Source organism: Chaetura pelagica, unplaced genomic scaffold (genome assembly GCF_000747805.2).
Source record: "Chaetura pelagica isolate M959 unplaced genomic scaffold, ChaPel_1.0 scaffold247, whole genome shotgun sequence".
In the NCBI taxonomy this organism is placed as follows: Eukaryota; Metazoa; Chordata; class Aves; order Apodiformes; family Apodidae; genus Chaetura; species Chaetura pelagica.
The window spans coordinates 465,701-491,996 of record NW_009953958.1 but is presented as its reverse complement, the minus strand read 5'-3'; the positions used below and the strand labels follow the sequence as shown (position 1 = coordinate 491,996).

The window sequence follows — 26,296 nt, the reverse complement described above, 5'->3', positions numbered from 1 at the left end:
GTAAGCTGGATTTTTTTTTTCATATTATTATTGTTCCTATGTAGTTATTTCCAGGTAATTGACAAAACCAAAAAGTCAGAAACCAGAACTTAACACAAAGACTCAAAAAGAAAGTAAGCAGAGAAAAAAATATTCTGTTGGCCAAGCACAATAGTCTTAATGATTGTGGGAGTGCAGTTCATTGGTTTAATAATCCTGAAAACCAAAGCCCAAATTACATCTTCCTTTCTATGAGAGTTGCCAATAGTTCCCTTCATTTTTTAAATAATTTGTTATCAATTCTTTAGAAAGTATTAAGCAAGGCTTTATGGACTGAACTTCCCTCTTTTGTATGTTGATTATGTACTTAGTTGAGCATATAACAAGCAAGAAAGTTATGTTAGGGATGTTAGATGTTAGGTTTACAAACACTGATCTCTCTAATCCAGACTGGTAGCAGTCTCTTCTTCTTCTGAGAATTAAGGCTATAGAAACTTGGGTGTCTATTACCTTGTCTTCTGAAAAAGAACATGACTTCTAAAGCCTGTGTTTGTTGTTTACCTTCCAGGAATCCATCTGAAATATTTTAATGGCATTAACAGATACATATTTGACATGCTGAATGACATGACCTACTGTGGACATACAATTTTTGCAGTTTAAGCAACATTGTGAAATCTAATGGATTTTTTTCCCCTTTGTATTTTTCTAGGTTGAAAGATTTAATTGAAAGAAATGGATGCTAAAGGATTACAAGGAGAAGATAAACTGAAGATGCTCATAATTTTACTGGCATATTTGGTAAGTTAACTTTTTCCTCCCAGGATGAATGTTAAAAAAATTGTCTTGGACACAGGAATAGTATCTGTTGTTTTACAGATGAATGCTAGCACTGAAAGCCCTAAACATATACACAAACAATTACATATGGATTTTATCAATGTAGAAGTGAGCACAGTCATTTGATTTATATAATTTCTTGCCCTTCCTCATCTGGAATTAAAAACTTTCACCTTGTGAGCCCCTTCATGGAAGAAGGACTGCCCTAGGACAGAAAATATAAGTGAATATAGGGCTGTGAAAGTGATACTGTGTCGCTTCAGAGAGATGACAGGAATTCTAGGCAATTTGCAGTGGCCACCTTGTAGTACATTATTCTAATATATATAGTTTAGGAGTCTGGAGTATTCAGTTTATCCACAGGACATAGCATAGCACACAATTACATTGCCTACTAAGTGTTCTTCAACTCTGACTTGCAGAGACAAGCTCTAGAACTAAGGGTAATTGATGCTTCGTAGCTATCAAAAACGCTTTGGTCTTTTTGAAAAGACTAGTACACAAAGTAAGAGTTTAGTAGCAGTTGCAGAGAGAGCTTTCTAGCATGGCAGCCTGGATGTAGGCATTTCATTTAAATTTCTGCTGAGGGCACTCACAGTGTTTGCTCATGTTCCTGGGTAAAATATGAGTCATTATATTGAGACTTTGCATGGTTGATATTACTGCTTCTGATATTTCTCATCACTTTAGTTTCTGGTTTGGTCAGATAAACTTTGAAGGCAGAAGTTGGAATCTCTCTCATTTGGCCCATTAAATAAAAAGTGATAGTGAAATGTAGAATAAATAGTGTTCATACAGGCTTGGGGTGTTTTTTAAGTTTCCAAGGAGTCTGAGTGACCTTTTAAATCTCTGAGTATTTATGTTTAAAGGAATATATTTTTGCTTATTTATTCAATTGTAATAGAAAAACCACAAATAAACAAACCACGGCAATACAATGGAATGTGTTGTAACTTACTGTCATGAAAACTGCAGCTTTATTAAATGTTCATGTGCATTTTTCATAATGTTCAGTAAGGTGCGAAACTTAAACTCAGGTTTAAACAATTGTTTTGACATTACACAATTGTAAAGTATCAAGCAGATCTTCTAAAAATTATAAAACTATTGCAAGTCACTGAGAACCTTTAGAATTCAGGCCAGTTATCTGTATTTGAATGTTTCATTAATTTTCACTGCCACATTTAAAGTTTTTTATAAAGCAGAAAGTCATTTTAAGGTAGAAAAATGAATTTCTTTCTCACATTTGAAGTTTATATAAATTATGTAAGTCACAGATTAATTATATTTTAATGAGTTTACTTTTTTTTCTTAGCTAAGTAGGGTAATTTGTGAGACTGGAGATTGCAGAGAGCAAGAATTTAGGGACCACACTGGAAACTGTATCCTCTGCAAACAGTGTGGACCTGGAATGGAACTCTCAAAGGTAAGTAAATCATGCTTTCTTCAATTTACATTGTTCCAAATAAGTGCATTTAGTATGTGGTTAAAAAAATTCCACATAAATACACATATCTATTATTTTAATGATTTTGAAATTCGAAGTACCATGTTTTCTCATTATATAATATGCTCTGTTTAGAAAATAATGGTGCAATTAATAAAGTAAGCAGTACCATTAGAGTATCTGACTATGGGCTCTCAAAATGTTTTTTTAAAGGTGAGCTAGTACTACAAAGGGTAGAAAAAAACTGCAGGGAATTGAGACTGAATAACTTCACTGTGTAGAGTTACAAAACTAATTTCACACTAGTGATTGGTACAGACCACTCAAATGGCCAGGGCTTGATTTTTACAATACAAACTTTCAGAATCAATTCTGGATTTTAGGTGGAATATTTCCTGTACTACAGCTTGTCTTAACAGGAGAGGAGGACTTATAATAAAAATAAAGGCATAATCACATAAATACAGAATAGGATCAAGTGAGAACTGAGATATTTCCTTAGAACAGCTGGGAGATTGCTTGGTTTTCACTATCTCACTGGTTGAAGCACTTTGTATTGGGAAGCTAATTTCGTGTGAGGCTCAAATTTATTTGTTTTGCAACTTATTAAAAATGTCATAAACCTAATTCATATCTCTATGCTGTGTAAAGTAATAGAGAAGGTTGAGGCTGAAAACATATGATGATATGTAGAAAGCACATAAGAAGTCCTTGTTAATATCAGAGAATGAATTACTATTATGGTGAGTTTTATGTAAATTTTTTTTCCTTTTAGAACAACTGCATTTCTTCCCCCTCAAAAAAAAAAAAATCCCCATAAACAGTTTGGAATCAGCAGGTTTTTTTAGGAGTGCAGAAACGAATCAATGGAGATGAATGTCAACTGGGGTTATGGACTGGGATTCAGTAGAGCTAGAAAACTAACGGCAAAAATTCCAGCAGAATTCCAAGACTGAATGCAAGTCATGAGGGGGTTCTTAGCTGTCTTCAGCACAGAGAAAATAGTTGCTGTGTGTGAGCAAGGGTAGAGAACAACAAAGGAAGAGAGAGCTGAAGTGATGGGTGGGGTTGTGGTGGGATTCCCTAACTTGATCACCAGATAAGAGAGAGAGAGAATAGAATGAGTTAGGAGTCATGGGGAGACTGGATGTTTGGGGTTTTGGAGGAGCTTATGTATCATGCTAGTGGTGTGAAGATGGTCAGGCATGAAAGAGAGGGTGCAAGCTGGTGTCATGAAGAACAAGCAGGCTCATCCATAAGACTCTCTTTAGTGTCCCAACTACAATCCCTACATCTTGCCCAATGTTAGAGGGAAAAGCTGTGGCCTAGATAGAACTCTGTGGTAGTAACTGTGAAGTAACTGCCCTGCCCAGTCTGTGCCCTTGCATATCGAAGGGCAAACTCTGTTTTATGTTCTTACTGATAATATAAAAGGATGACAAAGGTAAAGTTTAGAGTGCTAATTAGGAGGAGTGAAATTTAACTTTCAGGAATGCTTTTGTAGGCAAATATGTTATGCAGATCCTATGTGGAATCTGAAATGTTATTTTGAAACTTTTTTAACACAAAACATTAGTGAATCTGGTGTGGATGTGTGTTTAAACAGGGGGGAAAAAAACCTCTCAGGCGTTGTATTTCTTACTTTATTCAGCTCTGAAAAAAACCACAAGTGTTGTGGTTTGTGAGTGGTTTGAAGAGATCTACTGAAACTGGGTGACACGTTTTTCCTATCTCTCCATCCCCTGTAGGTAGTGTTCAGTTCATTAACAGAAATACTTCTTTTCACACTTTGGTTCAGGTTGCTTTCTGTGTTAGGCACTATTGGTTAATCATACAAACAATGCTGTTTAAATAGAGATTTGGAGATGACTAATGGTATGGATATAGTTCTGTTTGCACGTTTTGTTTTTTTCACATTGGCTTTAAATTTAAGGACTGGAAGGTTTTAGGGGTTGTTTTAATTTGTAAAGGCACTTGTAAATATGGCACTTTATAACAGTGGTCTGACTAAGCAATGTGATATGTATTGATGTAGCACGCTTCCCTAGGTGACAAATAAAAACCAAAAGTAACAGCTAATGCCCTCAGTAATGACACTTTTCTTCCACTTTAATAAAGAAATGCTAAACTGAAATAGGAGAGTTATAGTTTGCAATAGTATGCTATTCAAGTCACATTTTTACTTCAGCTTTTTAGTTTACAATCTGATAGTCTTCATTCTTAGGACTAGTTTTTCTGAAAATATGAATGCTTAATTAATTCCAATGTGTAAGTAATTACTTCTCCCAAACATGAATAGGGTTTCAAATACCATTTTTTACTACTACACTAGAACTGAAATAACTGACCAGATTTTGATCAAACTTAAATGTGCGTAGAAGCATCATTTCCTTTATAAATAGAGGTACAATTTTCTGTGAATCACAGTGAAGGATGTGATGCTGTAGCTGTTACTGAAATGTAGTTGAGAGTAGTCTTGCTGAATTACAATTTAAAGCAACAAAATATGTGAAATCAAAGGTCAAAATACAAAGGGAAAAGCTCTTTAATGATATATTTGAAGTAACTTGCAGCACAGGGGGAGTTTTGTTTGCTTGGTTTTTTAATGTGAAAAAGCAATGATATAATTATGCTGCAGGTTATTGACAGTTTCTTAATAAGAAATAATGTCTGTTTTCCTACCGAATATTTAGTGCTTGTGGATAAGACTAGATATACTGCTGGATGTGTGAGCATGACTGTATGCCTAAGTATATAGTAAGATACAATGTTATACTGGTGGATTTTTTTCGTTTAGTTTCCCTCCCAAAGTGTTTTAAGCCATTGATCAACAGGTTTCTTTATGTTAGTAACAAAAAAACTTAGTCTATATTGTTCGATACAAAAGGCCAGCTACTGCCTCATGCTGCAGTGAACTCTATGAACGGTTGTTGTAAATATCATGTCTCTATTTCCTTCCCTCAAAACTCAGTTCAGGTAGAACCTTACTCCCAAGTAAGCTGAAGCAGACAGGTCCAGTGTTAAGTATGGCTTCACTTTTACTTACTCAGCTTAGTTATCTAAATCTGTAGATTTCTCTCTTGTTATTACTGACTATACAAAAATAGAAACAGTGTTCATTTCAAAAGCCAAGCAGAGTTATTAGGATAAACACAGTTAAAGGGAAATTGGAGTTCAAGGGGTAAAACTGAAGATAAATACCATGGTACAGATGGGTACTGTGACTTAAATACATTGCCACTGAATTGGTCAGTTTAGAGCATCACTACACTTGTGCGTGTACTTTCTTCCTTCTGCCTTTGTTAAATGGAGTACATGAAGTCATGGAAATAAAAACTAATACTTTGTTACCCAATTGTGATATCTGCTTGGTTTGTTTTTTTTTAACATAAATGGTATTTTTTTGTGGATTTTACTGTGGGTATAATCCAGTTAACAGTGATTAGTTGTTCCTACACTCAAGGGAAGACACAGTGACACCTGAAGATCAGACTTAAGACTCTTCACACGGGCTGCACTTAAGGTATGGTTAAAGCCTAACCAGTCTGGTCCTGAGATTCCATGTCACCAGGTACACTCAGGTATACCATGGACTTGCATCAACAGTACAGATAAATGTGCAGGGCACAATACCACCTGTACAGAGTGGTATGTATGTATACATACACACACACTTATATATACACTTATTTTTACAACTGTTGAGTTATTTATATGACCTCTTTTGCTATACTATGTGAGCATTTCATAATACTTTTAAAGTCAGGGGAATCCTGTTGCCTTTTCTTAATTTACACATGACACATGAGCACACAATTCAACTTGCTCATGGTCATGCAGAAAGTTTTTGGTGAAAAAGTAGACAGAAACTACCTAGTGGAACAAGAAGGTGGAGGTTCTCTCTTCACAAGGTGCCACATAGGTAAGACAAGGGTCAACAGGTACAAATTGTACCAGGAGAGAGGTTTTATCTCTATATAATTTTTTTTATTTTTTTTTTTACAGTGAGAATAATAGTTCACTGGAACTACTCCCCAGGAAAGTGGTAGAGTCCCAGTCACTGGAAGTTTTTAGGATGTAATTGAACAAGGTGCTAGATTATCTTGGCTCCTTGTCCCATAAAATGTTGGACCAAGTGTTCTTTCAAGGTTCCTTCCAAAGTGGGCTGTTCTATGATGAGTGTTTAATTTTAGTTGCAAACTGGGGCTGTGTATTGTATTGACCTCCCTGTCTGCATAGATATGCAACTTCAGACACCCTTTAGAGCATGAAGCAAAAACAAACAAAAAAACCCCATCCTTATTTAATGTTCTGAATCTAGACTATTCAGCTTTTGCTGTTTCAGTGTAGAGGGGCTCTATTTTTCAAGTAATTCTCTCTTCCTTAAAATAAGAAAAAATAACACATTCTCAACTTTTCTGATTCTCTATCAACTGTTCTAACAGCAGCACTGGAGATGTTGTATTAACTTAGAACTAAAATCAGTTGATCCCTTATGTTGACTGTTGGGTTTTTTTATGAGGTACTTTTAACATATCACCATCATAAGAGAGCTGTCTTTGTTGTTGTATCAACAATTCAGCCTTGATGGGGAAGGGACTGAAAGCTGTTTCTCCTGTTTGTTTCTATTTGTTCACTTTGTTAAAAACACAAAACTGTGTAGCCTTTTCTTCTCATAAACGTGTCCTTGGTAATGTTTGTGAAGCCTTTGAACCACTGAAACAGCTGGCTTTTGAGTGTGTGGGATTTGGGTTGTTTTGGGGTTTGCATAGAATCATAGGGCTTGGAAGGGACCTCTGAAGATGATAGTCCAACCCCTCTGCTGCTGCAGGAACACTTAGGGCACATCACACAGAACACATCCAGACAGGTCTTGAAAGTCTCCGAAGACTCCACAACCTCTCTGGGCAGCCTATTCCAGCGCTCTGTCACCCTCACAGTAAAGAAGTTTTTCCTCATGTTGAGGTGGAACTTCCTGTGTTGCAACTTGGTGCCATTTCCCCTTGTTCTATCACAGGGCAGCACTGAAAAGAGACTGGTCCATTCTTGACATCCACCCTTCAGATATTTGTAGACATAAATAAGGTTCCCTCTTAGTCTTCTCAAGACTAATCAGCCCCAGGTCTCTCAGCCTTTCCTCACGTGACAGATGTTCCAGTCCCTTAATCATCCTTGTAGCTCTTTGTTGGACTCTTTCCAGTATATCCCTGTCCCTCTTGAACTGGGAAGTTCAGAACTGGACACAATACTCCAGATGTGGTCTTACGAGGGCAGAGTAGAGAGGAAGGAGAACCTCCCTTGACCTGATGGACACGCTGTTCTTAATGCATCCCAGGATACTATTGCGTTTCTTGGCCACAAGAGCACATTGTTGTCTCCTGGATAACTTGTTGTCCACCAGGACCCCAAGGTCCTTTGCCATGGGGCTGTTTTCTAGAGTAGAGAGGAAGGAGAACCTCCCTTGACCTGATGGACACGCTGTTCTTAATGCATCCCAGGATACTATTGCGTTTCTTGGCCACAAGAGCACATTGTTGTCTCCTGGATAACTTGTTGTCCACCAGGACCCCAAGGTCCTTTGCCATGGGGCTGTTTTCTAGCAGGTCTACCCCTAATCTATATTAGTGCATGGTATTTTTTCTCCCCGGGTGCAGGACTCAATACTTACTCTTGTTGAACCTCATTAGGTTCCTCTTTGCCCAGCTCTCCAGTCTGTCTAGATCTCTGAATGGCTGCACAGCCTTCAGGTGTATCAGCCAGTTCTCCCAGCCTCGTGTCATCCGCAAACTTGCTGAGGATACACTCTGTCCCCTCATCCAGGTCATTGATGAAGGTGTTGAGTAAGACTGCGCCCAGTATTGACCCCTGGGGCTTTTTGTTTGGTCTTTTTTTTTCTTTTTCAGTCCAGGCGATCTTCTGTAGTGGGAGACTTAAAATGGTTGTACCAATTCAGAAAGAAGTGTTTGCTTCATGTGGCTCAGCATTATTGTATTTCTCATTTAGCAGGAAACAGCATCATGTAGTTAAGTGAGTGATTTCATGTCTTTCATTCTTTAAGTGGTTTCAAGTTGCCAGTGCCTGAAGAGCCATTGGTATGGCTTGATAGTAAAAGCCTTTTCTGTCCTTGCTTAACATTGATGTGTTTGTGTAAATCAAACCTTTATATGGTTTATATTTTTGTGTATCACAATTAAAGCAGAAAAACATGAGCTGTGTTAGTTTGGGTTTCAAGCTTTTCCTGAAAATGTTGCAATACGGAAATGAGTCCTTCCAGTCTTTTCCACATAACTTGCTTTTTCTATTTAAAAAAACCCAAAAAACCCCAAACCTCTGTAACACTCTATAGCTTCCATGTATTTTTAATTAATATATGAAAAAAGCAGTTATTTTTCAAGTCCAGATTGTTTTGTCAACAGATCACCTCTGGGCGTGTAGTTCAGACACACTGAAATTAGAGCTTTGGCAATAGTTAAATTCTTTCCACAGTGCCTTGCCTATGCAGTTATGCTGACACAGTAGATTTTTAGGTTGTACCATGGCTCGGATCACCAAAACAATCACTTTTAACCAGGAGCCATCCAGTAGTCACATTTACATCTCAGTCTTATCATTAGTTGTATTAATACAGTTGAGGACAATGTATGACAAGGAAGAAAAAACAGATGAAAGGGAGAGAGTACCTTAAGCCAGCATTGCCACCAAATACATGATGATGAATACTGTCACCAAGGGACTGCTGCTGTACAGAGAGCCTGTGGGACAGAGAGCTTGATGGTTGCTACAGCAGGGTTGTGTGTCATAGGTTGCTGCCTTGCACCAGGTATATGATGGAGGAAAAGGAGACCTGTGTGTTGGCTCAGAATAGGAATTGTGAATTAAGCAGGAAGGCACTGTTGAAGTTACTGCTGAATGTAACAGTCCTCATACAGAACATCAAAGGTGGTGTGCTATGTCTGATGTGTTGTCGCAGTGAAGTCACTGAGAACAGCTGCAGTCCATTTGTAACTTTTAGAAGCAAGAGAGCTGCTGGTGAGGAAGCCTGGCACATCTCGGCTGAGGAGGGCTGAGCATGAAGCTTACCTGACACTATCTTTGCACTTTGTCGCAGCAGCTAAATCTGACATTTAGCAGCACGCTGTTGCAGCCTGTCCCCCTCAGAGATGCAGCTGATTATCAGATTCTAGGTGGGGCTGATCCACAGCATAAGGTACTTTTGGAAGCTAGAACTGTCCTATTTAACAAGGCCATGTACTCAAAGGTGTCACTGAAAATTTAATTTTCTAGCACCAGTGTAGTGCTGCAACCTGTCATATGACCTGAAATCAATTAAAAGTGTCTTCATGACTGGAAGGCTTTTTCTTGGGAATACCCAAATATTCTTGTAATCATCATGGCCTACATGGAACTCCTCTGTGCTGTACTGTCTGGGGACTTACGTAGGTTGTGGATAATCAGTGGAACTAGAAACAAATTCTAAAATGTACTTGCAGATTACGATCTTAATAATGCCTGAAAGCATTTTTTTTTAAATGAAATTTGAGGTTATTTTAATTAAAATCAGGTTTTAAGTCTAATTTACTGTTCATTTACTTTTTGCATTGCATTCAGCTTCTAGGGAAAAACCATACCACGTAACTCCATTAACCTTTGTAGTCTGCTGTACTTCTGGTTGTTCTGTCTGAGTCAATGTTTGAGCAGTATATAACTAAAGAAACTGTTAACACTGCCAGGGTAATACTTTAAGAGGTGTGTGTATTGTATGCTTTTAATATTTTCAGTTTGAAACAAAGTTCTGAGTTTAGTTAACTAGTTTGCTACAGCTTCCTAGGTGGCCTTGACCGGTCATCACTTGATACCTTAATGAAACCCACATCTGAACAAAGTTGTTCTGGGGATGCATTCATTAGAGGTCTGTAATAATGAAATATTGAATATGAAATGTTATAAAGAAAACCAAATACTGTAATAATGAAAGCTCAGTAAGTATCCAGAAAATAGAAGAAAAATTGAATTTTGAGGATTTTTTTAAAATTAATTTTAATGCATTTTTTTTAAATTAATGTTTGGATTTTCAGGACTTGTACTGTGTATCATTTGAGAGAGAAATTTTTCATTGATGTTACCTAGTACCGTTGCTGGTAGCATTGAAAAGGGGAGTTGAAAAAGGAATAGTGGGCTGTTATTCACAGTATGCTTCACAATAGGATAAATAAGTATAGTGTGTATTTACCTGCTTTTTTTTTCCTGGAACAAAAATTACTTTATTTTTTAAATCTATCTGATTTAGGTTACAAGTTTGCTTTTTCTTTTCTGCAGTCCTGAGGTGAACTGAAAGAGATGAACCCTCTTTTACAAATATGAGTGGGAGGGTAAAAGGGGCGAGGGGGATTGGGAGTTATTCAGATATCAGCCATGTAACTTGACAGCTTTGTAAACAGAGCACTTAGAAAACTGGTGCAAATCAGTTTTGCACATGTACTGATACAAGATAAACAGTCGCTTTACCTTTGCTGGACTGCTAAGTTATGAAGTCCAAGATTTCAAAGGATTTGAATCCATTGTCTAAATCATACCCTTCAATTTGGGGATTTTGGTTAATTATGGCTACATATCTGTTTGAAGTTCTGCCTGGTTTTACAAGCTTAAATATTTATTTGCACCTGCCAGGCAGTTAACTACTTCAAGTATTATGTGAACATAAAAAGCACATACATAAAGTTGTAGTTGTTGTGAATTATATTTCTAGAATTCCTGGCAAGGATTTAGAAGCCGTCCTTGAAAAGACTGGAGACTGTAAATTCCTTGGGCAGAAGATTTCTTTATATTGCATCCACCATTGTTATAGCTTTAAAGTAAACCATTCCACATTACAAAGGACCACTAAGATGTGTCCATGCATCCAGCTACAGCAAAGCAGATCTGATAGAGCTAGAAACAATTTACTCAAGCTTTCGTAGTTTGGGCCAGTGAGTTGAAAGCATTTAATTCTAGCTTTATCTCTGGTGTTTGCTTGTTTTTAATCAGAAACTTCAAAGGTAGTCTGGAAAGGAAAACTTTTAAGGCTTAAATTAACTTAATTATATTTGAAAGTTTACTAGGACTTGGGAGAGACTGATTCCAAGTGATTTATCTAAAGTTACAAACATGTGGTTTGACTGAGCTTTATAATATATCCTATAATGTTACTATTTGGATGATCAAAACAGAAAAAGTAGTTTTTTAGAAAGAATTTGTCAAGTAATAATGAGATTCAATGGAAAAGTTTATTTAGACTTAGGAGGACTAAAACCTTCCTAACAGAAGTTAGTCTGGTTCCATTCTGTGGTGCTAATTGTGTAGCTTTGTATGCAGCTTAAAATTGCATAAATGAAATAGAGTGTAAATCTGAACACAGTAAGATATTTTTAGATTACATAAACCAGAACTGCTAGGGAGCTCTGTCGTTTTGGCATTGATTCCTAGCAGAAACCAATAGGTTTGAAATAAAATGGTAGAAAATTTTCTGTTCCTGAAGTGAATAATAAAAAACCCCATGAAATATTTTTATCTCCTTTTGCCTACCAGCTGTATTAGGACAGTATCTTACAGAAGGATTGTGCTGTACAGTGTATGAAACTGTAGTATGCTTTTCTGTTGTTGTTACTAACCAATTATTCATCTGTCTGCTCCTTAATCTGAAAAATAATCATTAGTAAGAAACTACATTTAAGCTAAAAAAAAAAATAAAAATGAAAATTTAGTTTTACAATTCCTGGGTCTACAGACAGAGGAAGAAGACTATTTTTAGTGTCCTTTTGTAGTTGCTTTCTTAGAATTGTTCATTTGCTGCATACTTGAGTGCTTATTCTTCTTTAGAGGACAGCAAAGATTATTTTTAACATAAAGGAGAATTGAGAATAGTTAGAATGCCCAATAAAATGCATCTGAACTTGTTCATTGCTACTTTATCATTGCAAATCAGAGGCACTATACATACATACTGGCCAGCTCCATTACAAAGCTTGTTCCATAGATGTATTCTCAATTCAAAACTTTGGAGAAGTCAGGGTACATTTCTGAGGTTCAAAGCTTTCTTTACTGCAGCAGATTTGCTTAGGTGAGCAATTTTGAAACACATGGGTGTGTTGTGGAGGAAACTGGTGGAATGTTCTCTTTTAAGGTGCCCCAGTTGAAGATTTCCTGCAGTTCTCCCACTGGGGAGATGCCCTGTTCTTCCACTGAGACCACATATTGGAGAAGAAGGTCCCCACATTGTGCATTTCTCACCTACTCCCTTCCCAACAAATCCTTTCCAGCAATTTGTGGTGTTCTATTTTGCAGTGTGTCACCAATGCATCAAAACTAACTCTGAAGGACTACAAAATATTAATACAATATTAAGATGAGGAAGAGGAATAGCAAATTTTAGTAACTTGGTAACTCTATTAAATAGTGACAGAAAAATGAAATAGATAGATAATTCTCAATAATTAATTTGTAGAATTCAGTCCGCAAACTACTACATCATATTTGGATGAAGTGTTTCTCTTTGCAGCCTGTCAGTTGTATTAGGTGTCCTTTTGCAACTGAATGGAAATGCTTTCTTTAAACAGCTACATTTGGTATAACCAACCATAGTGATATTCCTTGTATAATAAAATATTGTGCCTCTCTGTGATCTGCAGAGCTATTAAACTTTTCCAGCAGTTTAAGACCTGTTAGAACTGGAGTGGATTGAGCTTCTGATATTCTTAATGGCTAAGCAACGTTTCATGCCTAGCTGATGGTCATTAACCAGCTCTGTTTTATTTGGTAACAGAAATTCTAAGCCTTTGAAGATCAGTGCACTCTCTTTGGCAATTAACTTTGTTCACCTTAGCTATGAACCTTAATATCAAAGTGCTTCTTTGCTGTTTTTGTAACTGAATAAGTGCCTTTATACTTCACTTGTCCCAGTTTCTGCACTTTCACATGACTGACCTAATTAAAAAACAGACAGCTCAATAATTCCACCATGAGCTAGTAATAATGAAACTGTGGGAGTCCTTGAAGCCCTTTATCATTCAAATACACAGTGGTTTCATGAATAAAGTGGAAGACTAAGTATTACTTATACAAGTAAGGGAGATTATTAGCAGTGGAAGACACATTTGAACTCGCTGAAATGATGGCTTTTGTCTCGAGAAAGACCTACTCTCAGTAATAATTACACTAGGTCTTCATTTTATCCCAGCATTCTCTTCTTGTTCATGCTTTCAGTGACTGAATAGCCTGCTATTGCTTGTTAATCCCTACAGGAATGCGGCTTTGGATTTGGGGAGGATGCACAGTGCATGACATGCAGGCCAAACAGATTCAAGGAAGACTGGGGCTTTCAGAAGTGCAAGCCTTGTCTGGACTGTGCATTAGTTAACAGGTTCCAGAAGGCCAACTGTTCTGCCACCACCAATGCCCTGTGTGGAGACTGCTTACCCGGGTAAGTCCATTTCTGAAAATGAGACTTGAACAAACTCAAAACTAATTTGCTTTAACATTTGCTTGTTCATGTTTTCTGGATGAGTGTTTGTATCCTTCATGTGTGTATGAAGGTTCTAGGTTCTAACCTTGGCCTTTCAGTAAATTACTGTATGGTCTGAGCACATCATGTCAGAGTTACAGTCTTACTTATCTGTAAAAATGGTTTGATAATTACCTAGATGATCTATGAGAGTGTTGTCTATACAGCACCTGAGCAAAATACTTAAAAATACTGAGTGTTACTGGTGACTTACTACATTCTTATAAAGAATTACACATTTGGAAACACACACTTACCTTCTTGAAGACTGGTTACACTATTTGGTTGCTTTCTTGCCCCTCCTGAGGTCAATGCTTAGTAATTCTCATAAACTTATATCCTTAAGTCAGAAGTAGTGGCTGTGGCTTATGGTCCTGAATTTCCTTCACCATGTTGATAAATTCATGGAGCATGATCCTGGCTGAGAAGCATAAATGGATCTGAAAGAACTGTTGTGAAACAAATTATAACAGTGTCGAGACTCATTAAAGCTGCTGTGTTTAGTTTGTTATCCAGTCTTCCCAGATCTCTGTTGCTAGTATTAAGATCTTGAAAAGGCTACTCTTTACGTTATGGCCAAGTTCCACTATTATAAATACATATCATGAATTTGTTAAAAGGCATTTCTGATAATTTTCTGAACTGTGGATTAGTAATTTGTTAGGCACAGACTGAGAACTCATTTTTGCAGTTTTAACAGCCTTTGTATTTTCAGGGTATGTATTTCAGAAATGTTTAAAATTTGGTATGTGTATTTCTTGTATATCTCAACCATATATATATATAGAGAGAGAGAGAAAATATTTTTTTAATCAAATGCCTGAACACTATAGAAACTCATACAGTTGTTCCTGTTGAGCCAGAAGTGATGTATTTTAATTTAAAAACACTAAAACTTTGGTAACTAATGTTAGTTTAAGTATAAGAAAGTGCAGCCACAGGTGTTAGATGTTACTCACTTTTGATACTACCTGCAGCCACATAGTGGATTATTTTATGCTTTTATTGCACATAAATAAGTATGGTAGGGCTTCTTTGGCTGTCAGCAGGGAGAAAATTTTCTTCCTGTGTAAACAATATAAGCTAATTTTTGGAATATGAGGAAATAACAAAGAAGAAGCTAGAATAAAACATGAATTAAGGGTAAATCCAAACTGGGGACTTGGGAATGCTTCTCAGTATTCTAGTCTAGAATGTGTTCTAGATACATGTGTTGAGTACTTGTTAAAATGAGAGCTGTTGCCACAACCTTCTTTTACTGACAACAAAGTTGGAAACATGGGGAGGGAGTCATGGGTCGGGGAGTCACAGGTCATCTGGTCTGGATGTTTTGGGGAACCAGGACTGTAGAACATGCCACCACTCATACCTGTCCATCAGTTTTGATGTTGCTAAGCAAATGGAGGATATAGCTAGTCAAACCAAATGATTTAGCTATTGTTTTATCTCTCAGCAATCATATTTACTTCTGTTTTGCACGAGTTTCCAACATACTATTCCCTATTTTTCAGCTTCAAAATGCTACAGTGAGCCTGTCAGCTAAAAACAAATATTAACACATTTCACTCAGTGTAAATTATGGCCCCTTCAGTCTCACAGCCTATGAATCTGTTTCTGTTCACGGTTTCTTGAGCAGTTGGAAAGCTGTTTGCTTTAGCTGATACAGTGTTCATAGTTCAACAGCATTTGTGGTGCCAGTAATTTAACATCAGTAGAGTTAGCACTTTTTATTTAATGTCCCACTACCACTACAGAAAAAACTAAATTCAAGTATTCCTCTTGAACAGACAATGGATATTGATTCTAGCTTAGTACTAATGACTAGTTGAGAGAAAAACAGACCTACTTGATTAGGCAACTGTAGTGGGTAAGTTCTTTAGAGGATGTCATATTCTCACATAAATTTGAAATACAACATTCTAAAGTTCTAGTTTTTCATTTGGTGTACCTCTTGTTCCCTGGTTGTATAGAATGTTCCCTGCAATGTAGGCTTCTGTCTGTCATTGTATTCAGTAGGCTTTTGAAACATAAACTCAAAGTTATTGAAGGATCTTTAGAATAAAATGTCTCCTTGGGTATAACAGCTTTTAAAAAATATTTTTGCATTAATTCCTTTAGGAATGAGTGATTAGTTAGTTTGCTTTTAGAGTTTTATTTTATCATTCATCTGTGACTGCTTGTGGCCTCCCATTGCTATTACTTATCTAAACTATCTGATACTTCTGTTTGCAGTATCTTTTTTTTTTCATACCTTAGAATACTTCTTATCTAGAATTTTTTAAGTATACATCGAAATGAAAATATGAAAGCAAAGTGGATAATTGGATACTGTACACAGGGACTCATGCAGTCACTTTTTGCACAGTTTGCATTCTCAGTCCATGCATATTGTGATTTTGGTTGCAGGTGAAGGTCTTCCTGGAGGAGGAGTCTAGGAGGAGTTGTTGATTTGTTGAAATATGTTTCTAAAAAGCCATTTTTACTGTTTTGTTGTTCAACAAAATAATCAGAAAAATACTGTTTTCTGAATATTTTGTCACACAGCAGGCTAAATCATTTTGGGGGGGGGATGCCATTCTGTACAAGTATATAAATTAACCAATCTGAGTGATTTTTCCTTCTGAGTTTAGAGGGTAGCTTAGAGATTTTAACTAGAAAGCATTGCCATCTGGTCCATTATATACTGTTAGTGGTGATAATTACCTTGTAATATCTTGTTTCTTTTAGGAGAATTATGTAAGTTAATCAGTTCAGTGTTACTTTTTTAAATGTGTAAATAAGCTTGTGTAGTATAAGTTCATCATACTTGTCCTGTGTGTTGTGATCTATGTGGAAAATGGGATGTTGATTTCTTCTGAAATCTGCAGAATTGTTTGTTTCATATGTGAATATAAGATGATAGTGCTATGTATTTGGACTAAAAGATTTAGGATTTTTCCTCAATGTACTCTAGGTCTACTGCTATTCTATGAATTAATATCTACTGCATTTTTGTTTACTTTTATTTCCTGATAGTTTGCATGGGGACATGGATTAACTAAAGTTTGTCGTTAGAGGATTTTTTTAAAACATCTGATTAATTTTGTGAGGAAAAACAACTGAATTTTATTAACTGTTTTTTCATTCCTTTATCTTCTAGATTTTATAGGAAGACTAAGCTTGGAGGCTTTCAAGACATGGAGTGTGTTCCTTGTGGTGATCCTCCTCCTCCCTATGAGCCTCACTGTAAGTGCTCTTTTAGAATGTTTTCTCCTTTAACTTGAAAGCTTGGCAAAAAACAACAGTCACAGTTACAAATAATTCTTCTAAGGGCTCATTTTCTTGTTAGTAACTTATTTTGTTAATACATCTCAGCAGGTCCAGCACTATCATTGCAAAGTTCCCTCGCATAACCAGTCACTTGAGGATAAACATTCCTGTCATACCACGTAATTAGGGAGTCTTGAGTCCACTTCTGATGTTGTCATATTAAGTTTCATTTCTGTTTCGTGTTAATGCCAAAATAAAGGTACTCTTCCTTAGACCCTCTGCCTACTGTCAGGTAGGCGTCAGTGAGTATTAATTCTTTTCTGACACTCAAAACAGCAATTTGTTGATACCCTTGAAAATAACTTTTGTACTAAGGTCACAGCGAGAGAGAACAATATAGATAAATATCTTTATAGTACTATATACATTAAGAAGGAAACGTGTAATTAGTTTATCTGTTTGTTTTTGGCCAATGAGAGGATTAGAATCTCATTAAAAGGAGAGAACCTCTTTATTTTGCAACAGAAGCCTTTTTACTACTTCTTCCAAGACTACTGATGATCTGCATCCCATCAGGTTTTTAATTCAATAAAAAGAGTAAATTATCCTTGTTGCATTTATTACTTTATAATATGAAAAATAAAATTGCTTCAACATAATTTTGTGGAAAACCTTGGCTTTATTCATTTGTTTCTGTAACAGTAAATTCATGTTTTGGGAGTTTTTCCCCATTCCAAACAGAAACAATTATTTATAGAAAGAATCAGTTGTCAACTTCCTGAGATGTATGTTTCATGCTTCTTTAATAAGGGTACACTGTTTCTTATAGACATTCTTTTTCAATTGTGCTAAATTATAATATAACTAAGTGAATGCTTTTGTGCATTAAAATCCTACTTTTAAATGGTTTTATACTGTATTGAATGTAATAAGAATTTTCAGCATTTAATATATTGCTTAGATAGTAATTTTCAAATGTGCCAGTCTTCCTTCGTTTGCCTCCATGCTAGTTTTAGTGCCTTTTAGAGAATAAACTTACAAAAACAGATTATCAGACAGTATCTTTAGTAGTAAAAGTTTTTTACAAATGTGGCTTCCCATGCATTTCTTTTATGTTTGGAGAGAATTTCATTATATACCTGTGAATTTATTTTTTAATACAGATTGCAACATTGAAGACCAGTAAATCAGATTTCTGTAAAAAGAACAAGTCAAATATGTTAGTGTTTTCAGGAGTGGCTCCTGCCAATATATAACATAAGCCTAGAAAGTAGATTTAAAATTTTTCAACTCTTCTTGTAGTACAGACAACACTGTTTTGCTTGTGGTGATTTAATTTTTTTCAGTATATAGCTATTTGGATTTTCTAATTGACCCTAAACTTGGATCCTAAATTGAACCATTTGGAAGCTACTACTGATTTTAAGTGTGCAACAAACATCCCTATTGAAAAGAGCATTTTCTCTGGAACAAGCTTCAATGGTAAATCCAGATTAGAGGCTTTTTTGTTCCCTAATATCATGGCTGTGACAAAACCTATATCTAAGTAACAAGAGAAGTGTCTGCAAGTGTTTTCACATTTCTGGTAGCAGGTTGTGTTCATTGGCAACTATTTACAGCTTTTATAGAAACAATGATAAGTTTTAAATAATTAAAATGTTCTTAATTTGCATATTAATTGGCCATTAAAATCTTAAATAATGGGAATCCTACCATAGAGTATGATTACCATATGTCAGTGGTTTTCAGAAAGCTTTTGTTTGGAAGCAGTGTATTGGTTCTTCAGGTCTATAACATAAGATGTCTCTGTTTAGAAGAGTGTGTGTGCCTTCCTCAGAGCAGCCTAGGAAATTATTCCTACAAGAGTAGGTAAATGAACTGAAATCTGTTTGAGTTTTACTTAACATCGAATAGGTGGAAATATCTCAGATTTAAGACTAAGTCAAAAACATGATTCTGCAAGGAAGTATAAATAATGGTTTTTGACAACAAGCTTTTTCCACTTAAGGCTGAAAATGTTTGCTGTTTATTTCAATAATGAATATATTTTGATAGTTAAGATGTTTAAGACTGCATTACTGGAAGTTAAATGGAGACAGACCATTAGGAGTATGGGGAAAGTTCTCAATGATCAGAGGACTAAGTTCTAATTCTCTTCCTTTCTTATCCTTCTTTCTTTCCACTGTGAAACAAAGTCAAATATTAGTGCAGCTAACTCTTACATTACAGATGAAAAGGAAAAGTTTAAATGTCCTGTTTCAATGAATGAATTGTCCTGTGAGGTGTGTGGCAATCTTTTGTTTGCTTAAGGACATTACCATAAGGGCACAAAGGCTCACAGCCCCCTACCTGGACTAAAGGTTCATATTAAAGCTGAGCCATGGATGAAGTTCTTTCAGCACTAGTAGCAGTTGATCATTACCCAGTTAGCTATAAATCTAAATACTTGCTTTTATCTTCTTTTTTTCTGTAGACATTTTAAAATAGATCTGGCTTAAATATTTACTCATGAAAAAATGAGTTTGTGAATTGCTAGAGGCAAAGTTGAAAGGATTCTATAATGAACAAGTAAAGAGAGTATTACAGGCCAGGAGAACTGCTATCACCTTTGTGTAAACTTTAAAGGGGACAGAATGACTTATGTGTGTTTTTAGGATGTCAGAAAAGTAAATACACACTGATATAGTTATATTTTAATTTGCTTAGTTCAGGTAAATAAACTGTAAATACCAATCCTATATATAGGGTCAGCATCTAAACATTAGATTAGAAATTAAAGCATGCTTTTAAAATTACTGCTTCTGTTCATTTTCTAAACTGAAGACATTTTTCTTACCTGAAGACATTTTTTTCTCAACTGAGTGACAGAAAGAGTCCTTTGAAGTGGGAATTAGAGTGAAAACCCAATCAATCAAAGATGTAATTTCTGAAATGGAAGGTAATGTAGACTGTCTCAAACTGGTATCTGTTCAGCAGAGAATGTGTGACATGGGTACAGTACAATTACTCTTTTTTCTCTGCACCAATTTAGGCTTGCAGCATTCAGTCTGCTCAGGCTAGTGTTGTGCTGCCCCAATGGTTATGCTTGAACTGTTACTGCAGCTCTTCAGTAAGCAAGATTGTGACCCTGTCCATGTTATAAAAAAATTTACAATAACTTCTTTCTTAATACTATTTTTAAACCTATTGAGTTTTTTAGCCCTAAAACACTTTATGGTGGCACAACTGATGGATAAATGTGGGTAAGGCTGGCATAGAAAGCAAATGATTTTCCAAAGATAATTGTTTTATTTGATCAAGCAGGATGTTTCCAGCTTGTCTGTCTTAGCAAGTGAACAAAAAACATTAGAAGCCATACTCTTTATCTTCCTTCAGTCATAAGAAGATGGGAGATTAAAATTAAAGCAATAGCCAAGCTGATAAAATAATGCCATGTCAGATGTTCCAACAAATGGTTCCTGTTGTATTGTTCAATTAAAAGTGCAGAACAGCATCAGAGTTACCAGAATCCTTTAGCCTCTGGACAGGCTTTCTGCTAAGCACAAAAACCTGTGACATTGAACTTCTTTGAGCTGTATTAAAAAAATAGTTCCTAGCACTTCCACATTACTGTTCTTTTCTGGACTAATCTGCAGTCACTGGTGCTCCTCTGTGAAAATTCAGTCTAGAATTGGGCTGTCCAAATGGTTAAATTGGAATAAATTGTGGGAATCAGGGAAGAGAGGAAATTAGCCCTAGGTGGCAAGTGCGTTTTGCAGCCAAGCTGCCACCAAAAGAACAGCCTGGTCCTTTTTTTTAAAATTATTTTTATTTTTATCTGCACTATTATATTAAAAAAAAAAATAAATAATAGCACAGTATGTCCAGCCAAACTAATTTTTCCATCTCCAGGACTACTACTGCTTGTCTCCATGACATAAAACAAGGAGCATGGGAAGTTGTCGGGGGGGGACAGGATGGGGGTGGGATACCATTCGATGTGGAGCTTGGGAAACTAGCCTCTACATGTTCCAGGAAATAAATGCATTCTTCGCTTCAATGAAGCAGAAATGTTTTGTTGAGTAAGTCACAGCAGAGGAAATATCTGCAGTTTGATTATAACATCATGTGCATTTGAAGTGAAACTGCACTTGGGTCAAAAATTGCTACTTTTTTTTCTGTGAACCATGTTTTGAGATACTGATTGTAGTGGTTTCAAATATAAAGAATTATCTCAAACTACAAAACAAACAGTTTTTACTAAGATGGGTAATGAAAGTAATGACTATGGCTTGTTGAGACAAAGTATTTGTAGTAAATAATAGGGAAAATATTACATTTTCCTGTGAGGTGTCCATATCTTACCTGCATTAAATTTTGTTTCTTAAGGAACTTCTACAACACTTTGACAACCTCCATTAAGATTGATCACAAAGCTCCATTTACAGTTTTCTTGTGTAGATTTTTTCTTTAATTATTTTGCTTCTGTATGTTTACAGAATAATTTCTCTAAGAATTAAATATGTGTCCTAAGCTGCAACTGCGACTCCCTCTTTAAATCTACAGTGTATGTTGTTTCATTAAAGAAAGGTGCTATTTAAGGAGTAAAATGCTGTGGTATTTCCTTCTTCCTGATGTTAAAAGTAGCTAGGATAGAAAAAGTAGGATTTGGTATAAATCCTCTTATTTACATTTACAAGATTAGGATCTGTGATTTTGTAAACTTTTATATGAGTCTAAGGGGTATTTGGGGTATGCAAGGACTCTACTTCAGAACAAAGCAGATAAAAAGCTAGAAATTACAGTCTGCAGGGGGATACTATAGAGTGACAAAATACATTATTAAAAAGGGGGGTGGGGCTGGAAGCTTGCTGACTACATATGTATTCTGTAAAACACTTTATCGTGGTAAAAGAGAAAAATGCCCACTGTCTCAACTTTGATGTAGTTTTTTATATTATTTCATTAAGCCTAAATACAGCATTTTAACTTGAGAGTCAATTCTGGGTGACATTCAATTCCAGATTAGTTCCTCTGTTTACATAGTGGAATTTTAATTTACTCATATCACTTTCTTCTTTCTGTTGACAGCATTTTGTGACTTGAAAGTTGTCAGACTCCATGAAAGTTGTCAGACTCCAGATAATGTTTTTCCAGCTATTACGTTTTTCAGTAATTTTATTTGGTTGCTTTATACACTAAGCTGTATTACTAATGCAAAGCAGCCTTTGAAGGTAGGCTGCTTGTGTGCATATGAGGCAACTGCAGCTGAAAGTATATAACAAGTGAAACCAATCTTAATTCTTTGGTTCTATCCCAACCTATGTGCCTGGCAAGGTGATGGAGCAGATCCTCCTGGAAAGTCTGCTAAGGAACATGGAAAATAAAGAGGTGACTGGTGACAGCCAACATGGCTTCACTAAGGGCAAGTCATGCCTGGGCAATTTGGTGGCCTTCTACAACAAGGCTACAGAGCTGGTGGATAGTGGCAGAGCAACTGATGTCATCTGCATGGATTTGTGCAAGGTTTTTGACACTGTCCCACATGACATCCTGGTCTCCAAACTGACAAGACATGGATTTGACAGATGGACCACTCGGTGGATAAGAGATTGGCTGGATGGCTGCACCCTGAGAGTTGTGGTCAATGGCTCAATGTCCAAATGGAGACAGGTGATGAGTGGTGTCCCTCAGGGGTCAGTATTGGGACCAGAGCAGTTTAACATCTTTGTTGGAGACATGGACAGTGAGATTGAGTGTATCCTCAGCAAGTTTGCTGATGATACCAAGCTGTGTGGTGTGGTTGACACCCCAGAGGGAAGGGACACCATCCAGAGGGACCTTGACAGGCTGGAGAGGTGGGCCTGTGCCAACCTCATGAAGTTCAACAAGGCCAAGTGCAGGGTCCTGCACCTGGATTGGCACAATCCCAGGCACAAATAACAGGCTGGAGGAGGGATGGCTGGAGAGCAGTCCTGAGGAGAAGGACGTGGAGGTGGTAGTTGATGAGAAGCTTGACATGAGCCACCAGTGTGTGCTGGAGCCCAGAGAGCCAACTGCATCCTGGGCTACATCAAAAGTGTGGCCAGCAGGGCCAGGGAGGTGATTCTGCCCCTCTACTCTGCTCTGGTGAGACCACACCTGGAATACTGTGTACAGTTCTGGTGGCCTCAGCACAGGAAAGATACAGATCTGTTGGAGAGGATCCAGAGAAGGGCCACCAAGATGATCAAAGGCCTGGAGCACCTATGCTATGAAGACCGGCTGAGAGAGTTGGGCTGAGAAGAGAAGGCTCTGGGAAGACCTTATAGCACCTTCCAGTGCTTGAAAGGGACTACAGGAAAGCTGGGGAGGGGCTTTTCATCAGAGAAGATAGTGATAGGACAAGGGTTAATGGTTTTAAACTGAGGGATGGGAGATTTAGGTTAGATATTAGGAAGAAATTCTTCACTGTAAGGGTGGTGAGGAACTGGAATGGGATTCCCAGGGAGGTTGTTGATGCCCTATCCCTGGAGGTTTTTAAGGCCAGGCTGGATGAGGTTTTGTGCAACCTGGTCTAGTGATAGGGTTCCCTGCTCATGGCAGGGGGGTTGGAACTTGATGATCTTTAAGGTCCCTTCCAACCTTAATGGTTCTATGATATATGTCCATCTTATTTCAGTGTTTTTTGGGGGTAACCACACAGCATCTCTCATAATTCTCTTTTCCATGTTGGAGAATGTGATAGAAAGCTATTGGAATATTGTATAAACCTTTCACAAAAGTAATAAAGACTGACAGCTGGTTTAAGTACAGCTAATAGCACCACTAGCTTATAAATATCAGTACTGCTTTGTTACAGAGAAATTGTCTTTCCAGTATCTCATAACTGAAACGTACACTTTTGTAAAAATGTAGTAAGTCAGTTTGATATTTTCCATATGTGACCTGATGGTAGCATAACTTATATTCAGGAAGCCTGAAACTAATTTCACCAAGTGTTTCAGAGAGAGGGGAATTACTATTCATGTCTTATAAAGTTTTATTACAATTTTATATCTTTCAGTCATCATAGGTCAAAGAGAGTTAACCTAGAAAACCTAGATGTCTTCAATTCCTTATCCTTGATAATTGTGCTACTTCTGACCCATTGGGGAAAGATTCATGTATGAGTTGGATACAAACAGCTCCTTTTCTTCCTCTCCTGAATTTGCTTTACATGTTGGGCTCCACTCCTAAAACAAAATTTGCAGACGAAGAGGGGGCAGATTTTTCCTTATTTTAATAACAAAAATGTTACCACTAAAATTACTTTAATAGTTCTGAACTGTTACTTAATGGAGTGGGAATCTAGATTCTTTGCACAGTTTAGTAATTTTCCAGAACTTTCATCTTGCCTAGTTCAGAATAACCATTTTTAACATATGCATTCCCAACCTGCACTAACTTCTGTTGCCTGTACTTCTCATTTCTGTGCCTGTATCTATAAAATGGTAAATCTATTTAATGGTGTAGCTTGTTATCACCGAATATGTATTATGGTTAGAACACTGAACTTGTCAGAAATATTTCCCTCATTTCTATTCACCATTGCTTCTCCTTCTCCTCCCAGAAAAAAAAAAAAAAAAAGTATAAATAAATAAATTGCAGAGTGTGCCAAAACACAATGGGGGCCAGAGGGGGAGGCAACATACCAACAAATCTTCCACAGAAGAAAACTGAGCTTAAAGATGTTGAAATGACCTTGCAAGGAGGTGTTATTCCCAAACCCAGCAGAATTTCTTTGTAGCCAGGGAGACACTTTACCAAGGAATCAAAACTTGGAAGTGAAAGCTCTCAAGCCTTTCAATCAGTCTAAACTGTTAGACTTTTGTCCACTTTCTTCCACTATCCTAAAATATTTTTTCCCATGCAGTTTACTTTTTACAAGGGAAAACTTGTTTTATCAGAAAGATTTTCGAGTGCATGTAATACAGCTTAGTACTGCAAAGCTGCAGGTGTGAGGACTTTTCTAATGAACTGATTCACTTATTAGTAGCTTCTGTAGAACAGAAGTACTCAGCATAGCACATCTGCTCTGCTATGAAAGATTTATCATTTGAGTAAAAGAATAGCAATCCTAACAACTTCAGCAATTCTAATGAGTGTTTGGGATTTCCTGATCTTCGTTGAAGCTTACAGTGGCAGTGAGCAGGGGCACTGATTTTGTGCCAAGAGGTAATGGAGTTGGAGTTTAAAGTGACACATTTGAAGTTCTCCGTACTCTTCACTGACCATGCAACACAGCAGCTATGTGCCCAGCTGGCACTGAAACCATCTACAAGCTAATCAGTCTGTCACCCATCTCTAGACAATCTGTTTTATGATGTCTTCATATTTGCAAGATAAAGGTACAGTTCACTAACACAGATCTTGCAGTAGCAGTGCAAAACCAAACAAAATGCGAATTTAATGCATATTTCTTGGTAGGATTTCTTTCTAGAGACTCTACAGAAGGATGTTCTTTCAGTCCCCCTTTTCTGTGTGTTATTTTTCAAGGAAATTGTTCAACCTTTCCTTTTATTACATAGATGGTAATTATGGTACATGATTTTTCTTTTGGCAAATATATGTTTCCTTAGATTGATTTCAAACATGTTGCCATGATTAAGGCTGTCTGAGATGGATTGTGAAACTTCATGCTGGGTCAAACTGTAGATAGAAGGTTCCACAGTGAAAAATTTTTTGTATGCAAAATCTGCCCAGTTGAGGTGGTACTTAATGGAAGAAGAAAGGCCATACTGATACACCAACAGTATCCATCTTTCAGTATATAAACAATATTGAAACCTCACTTTGTCCTGGCAAACATGAAAGTTAGGGGTTTTATGTGGGCCTGAAATAATCTTTCCTTTGATTGAAGGGCAGTCATATATATATATATATACATTTTATGCAAAATGCTGTTGGTGCTATTAATTAATAAGTAAGGAGGTAGAATACTTGTTTTATTTAAACATGCCAATTAAGACATTGGTACCTGTTAAGAATTCAGTTTACTGACTCTGGGATGGTAGAGGCTCATGAAGATCACAACTACAATTGGTAGATGTTGACTGAGGGAAGATTGTATCTCTTCCAACAGAGGGAAAACACCAAACCAACACAACACTTTGTAGTGATGTCCTGCTGTTACTTTGTGGAATCTTGTGATGAACACAGGTTGGATGCTGCCTTACGGCTTCTTCTTCCAGAACTGATGGGCTTGTGTCCCACCCTTGTGCTGACTGACCTTCACAGGCATTCCT

General features: G+C 36.8%; 1 protein-coding gene across 1 annotated transcript in view; it reads left to right on the top strand.

Annotated features, from left to right (window-relative positions):
- The first annotated feature begins 695 nt into the window (after positions 1–695).
- The window catches only part of TNFRSF19 (tumor necrosis factor receptor superfamily, member 19), a 45,072-nt gene continuing 19,471 nt past the window's right edge, over positions 696–26,296 (top strand). The window contains exons 1-4 of the mRNA XM_010001897.1: positions 696–780; positions 2,135–2,245; positions 13,543–13,721; positions 16,942–17,027. Of these exons, the coding sequence (XP_010000199.1) occupies positions 715–780; positions 2,135–2,245; positions 13,543–13,721; positions 16,942–17,027 (442 nt within the window). The 5' untranslated portion in view covers positions 696–714. The remainder of the gene's footprint in view (positions 781–2,134; positions 2,246–13,542; positions 13,722–16,941; positions 17,028–26,296) is intronic.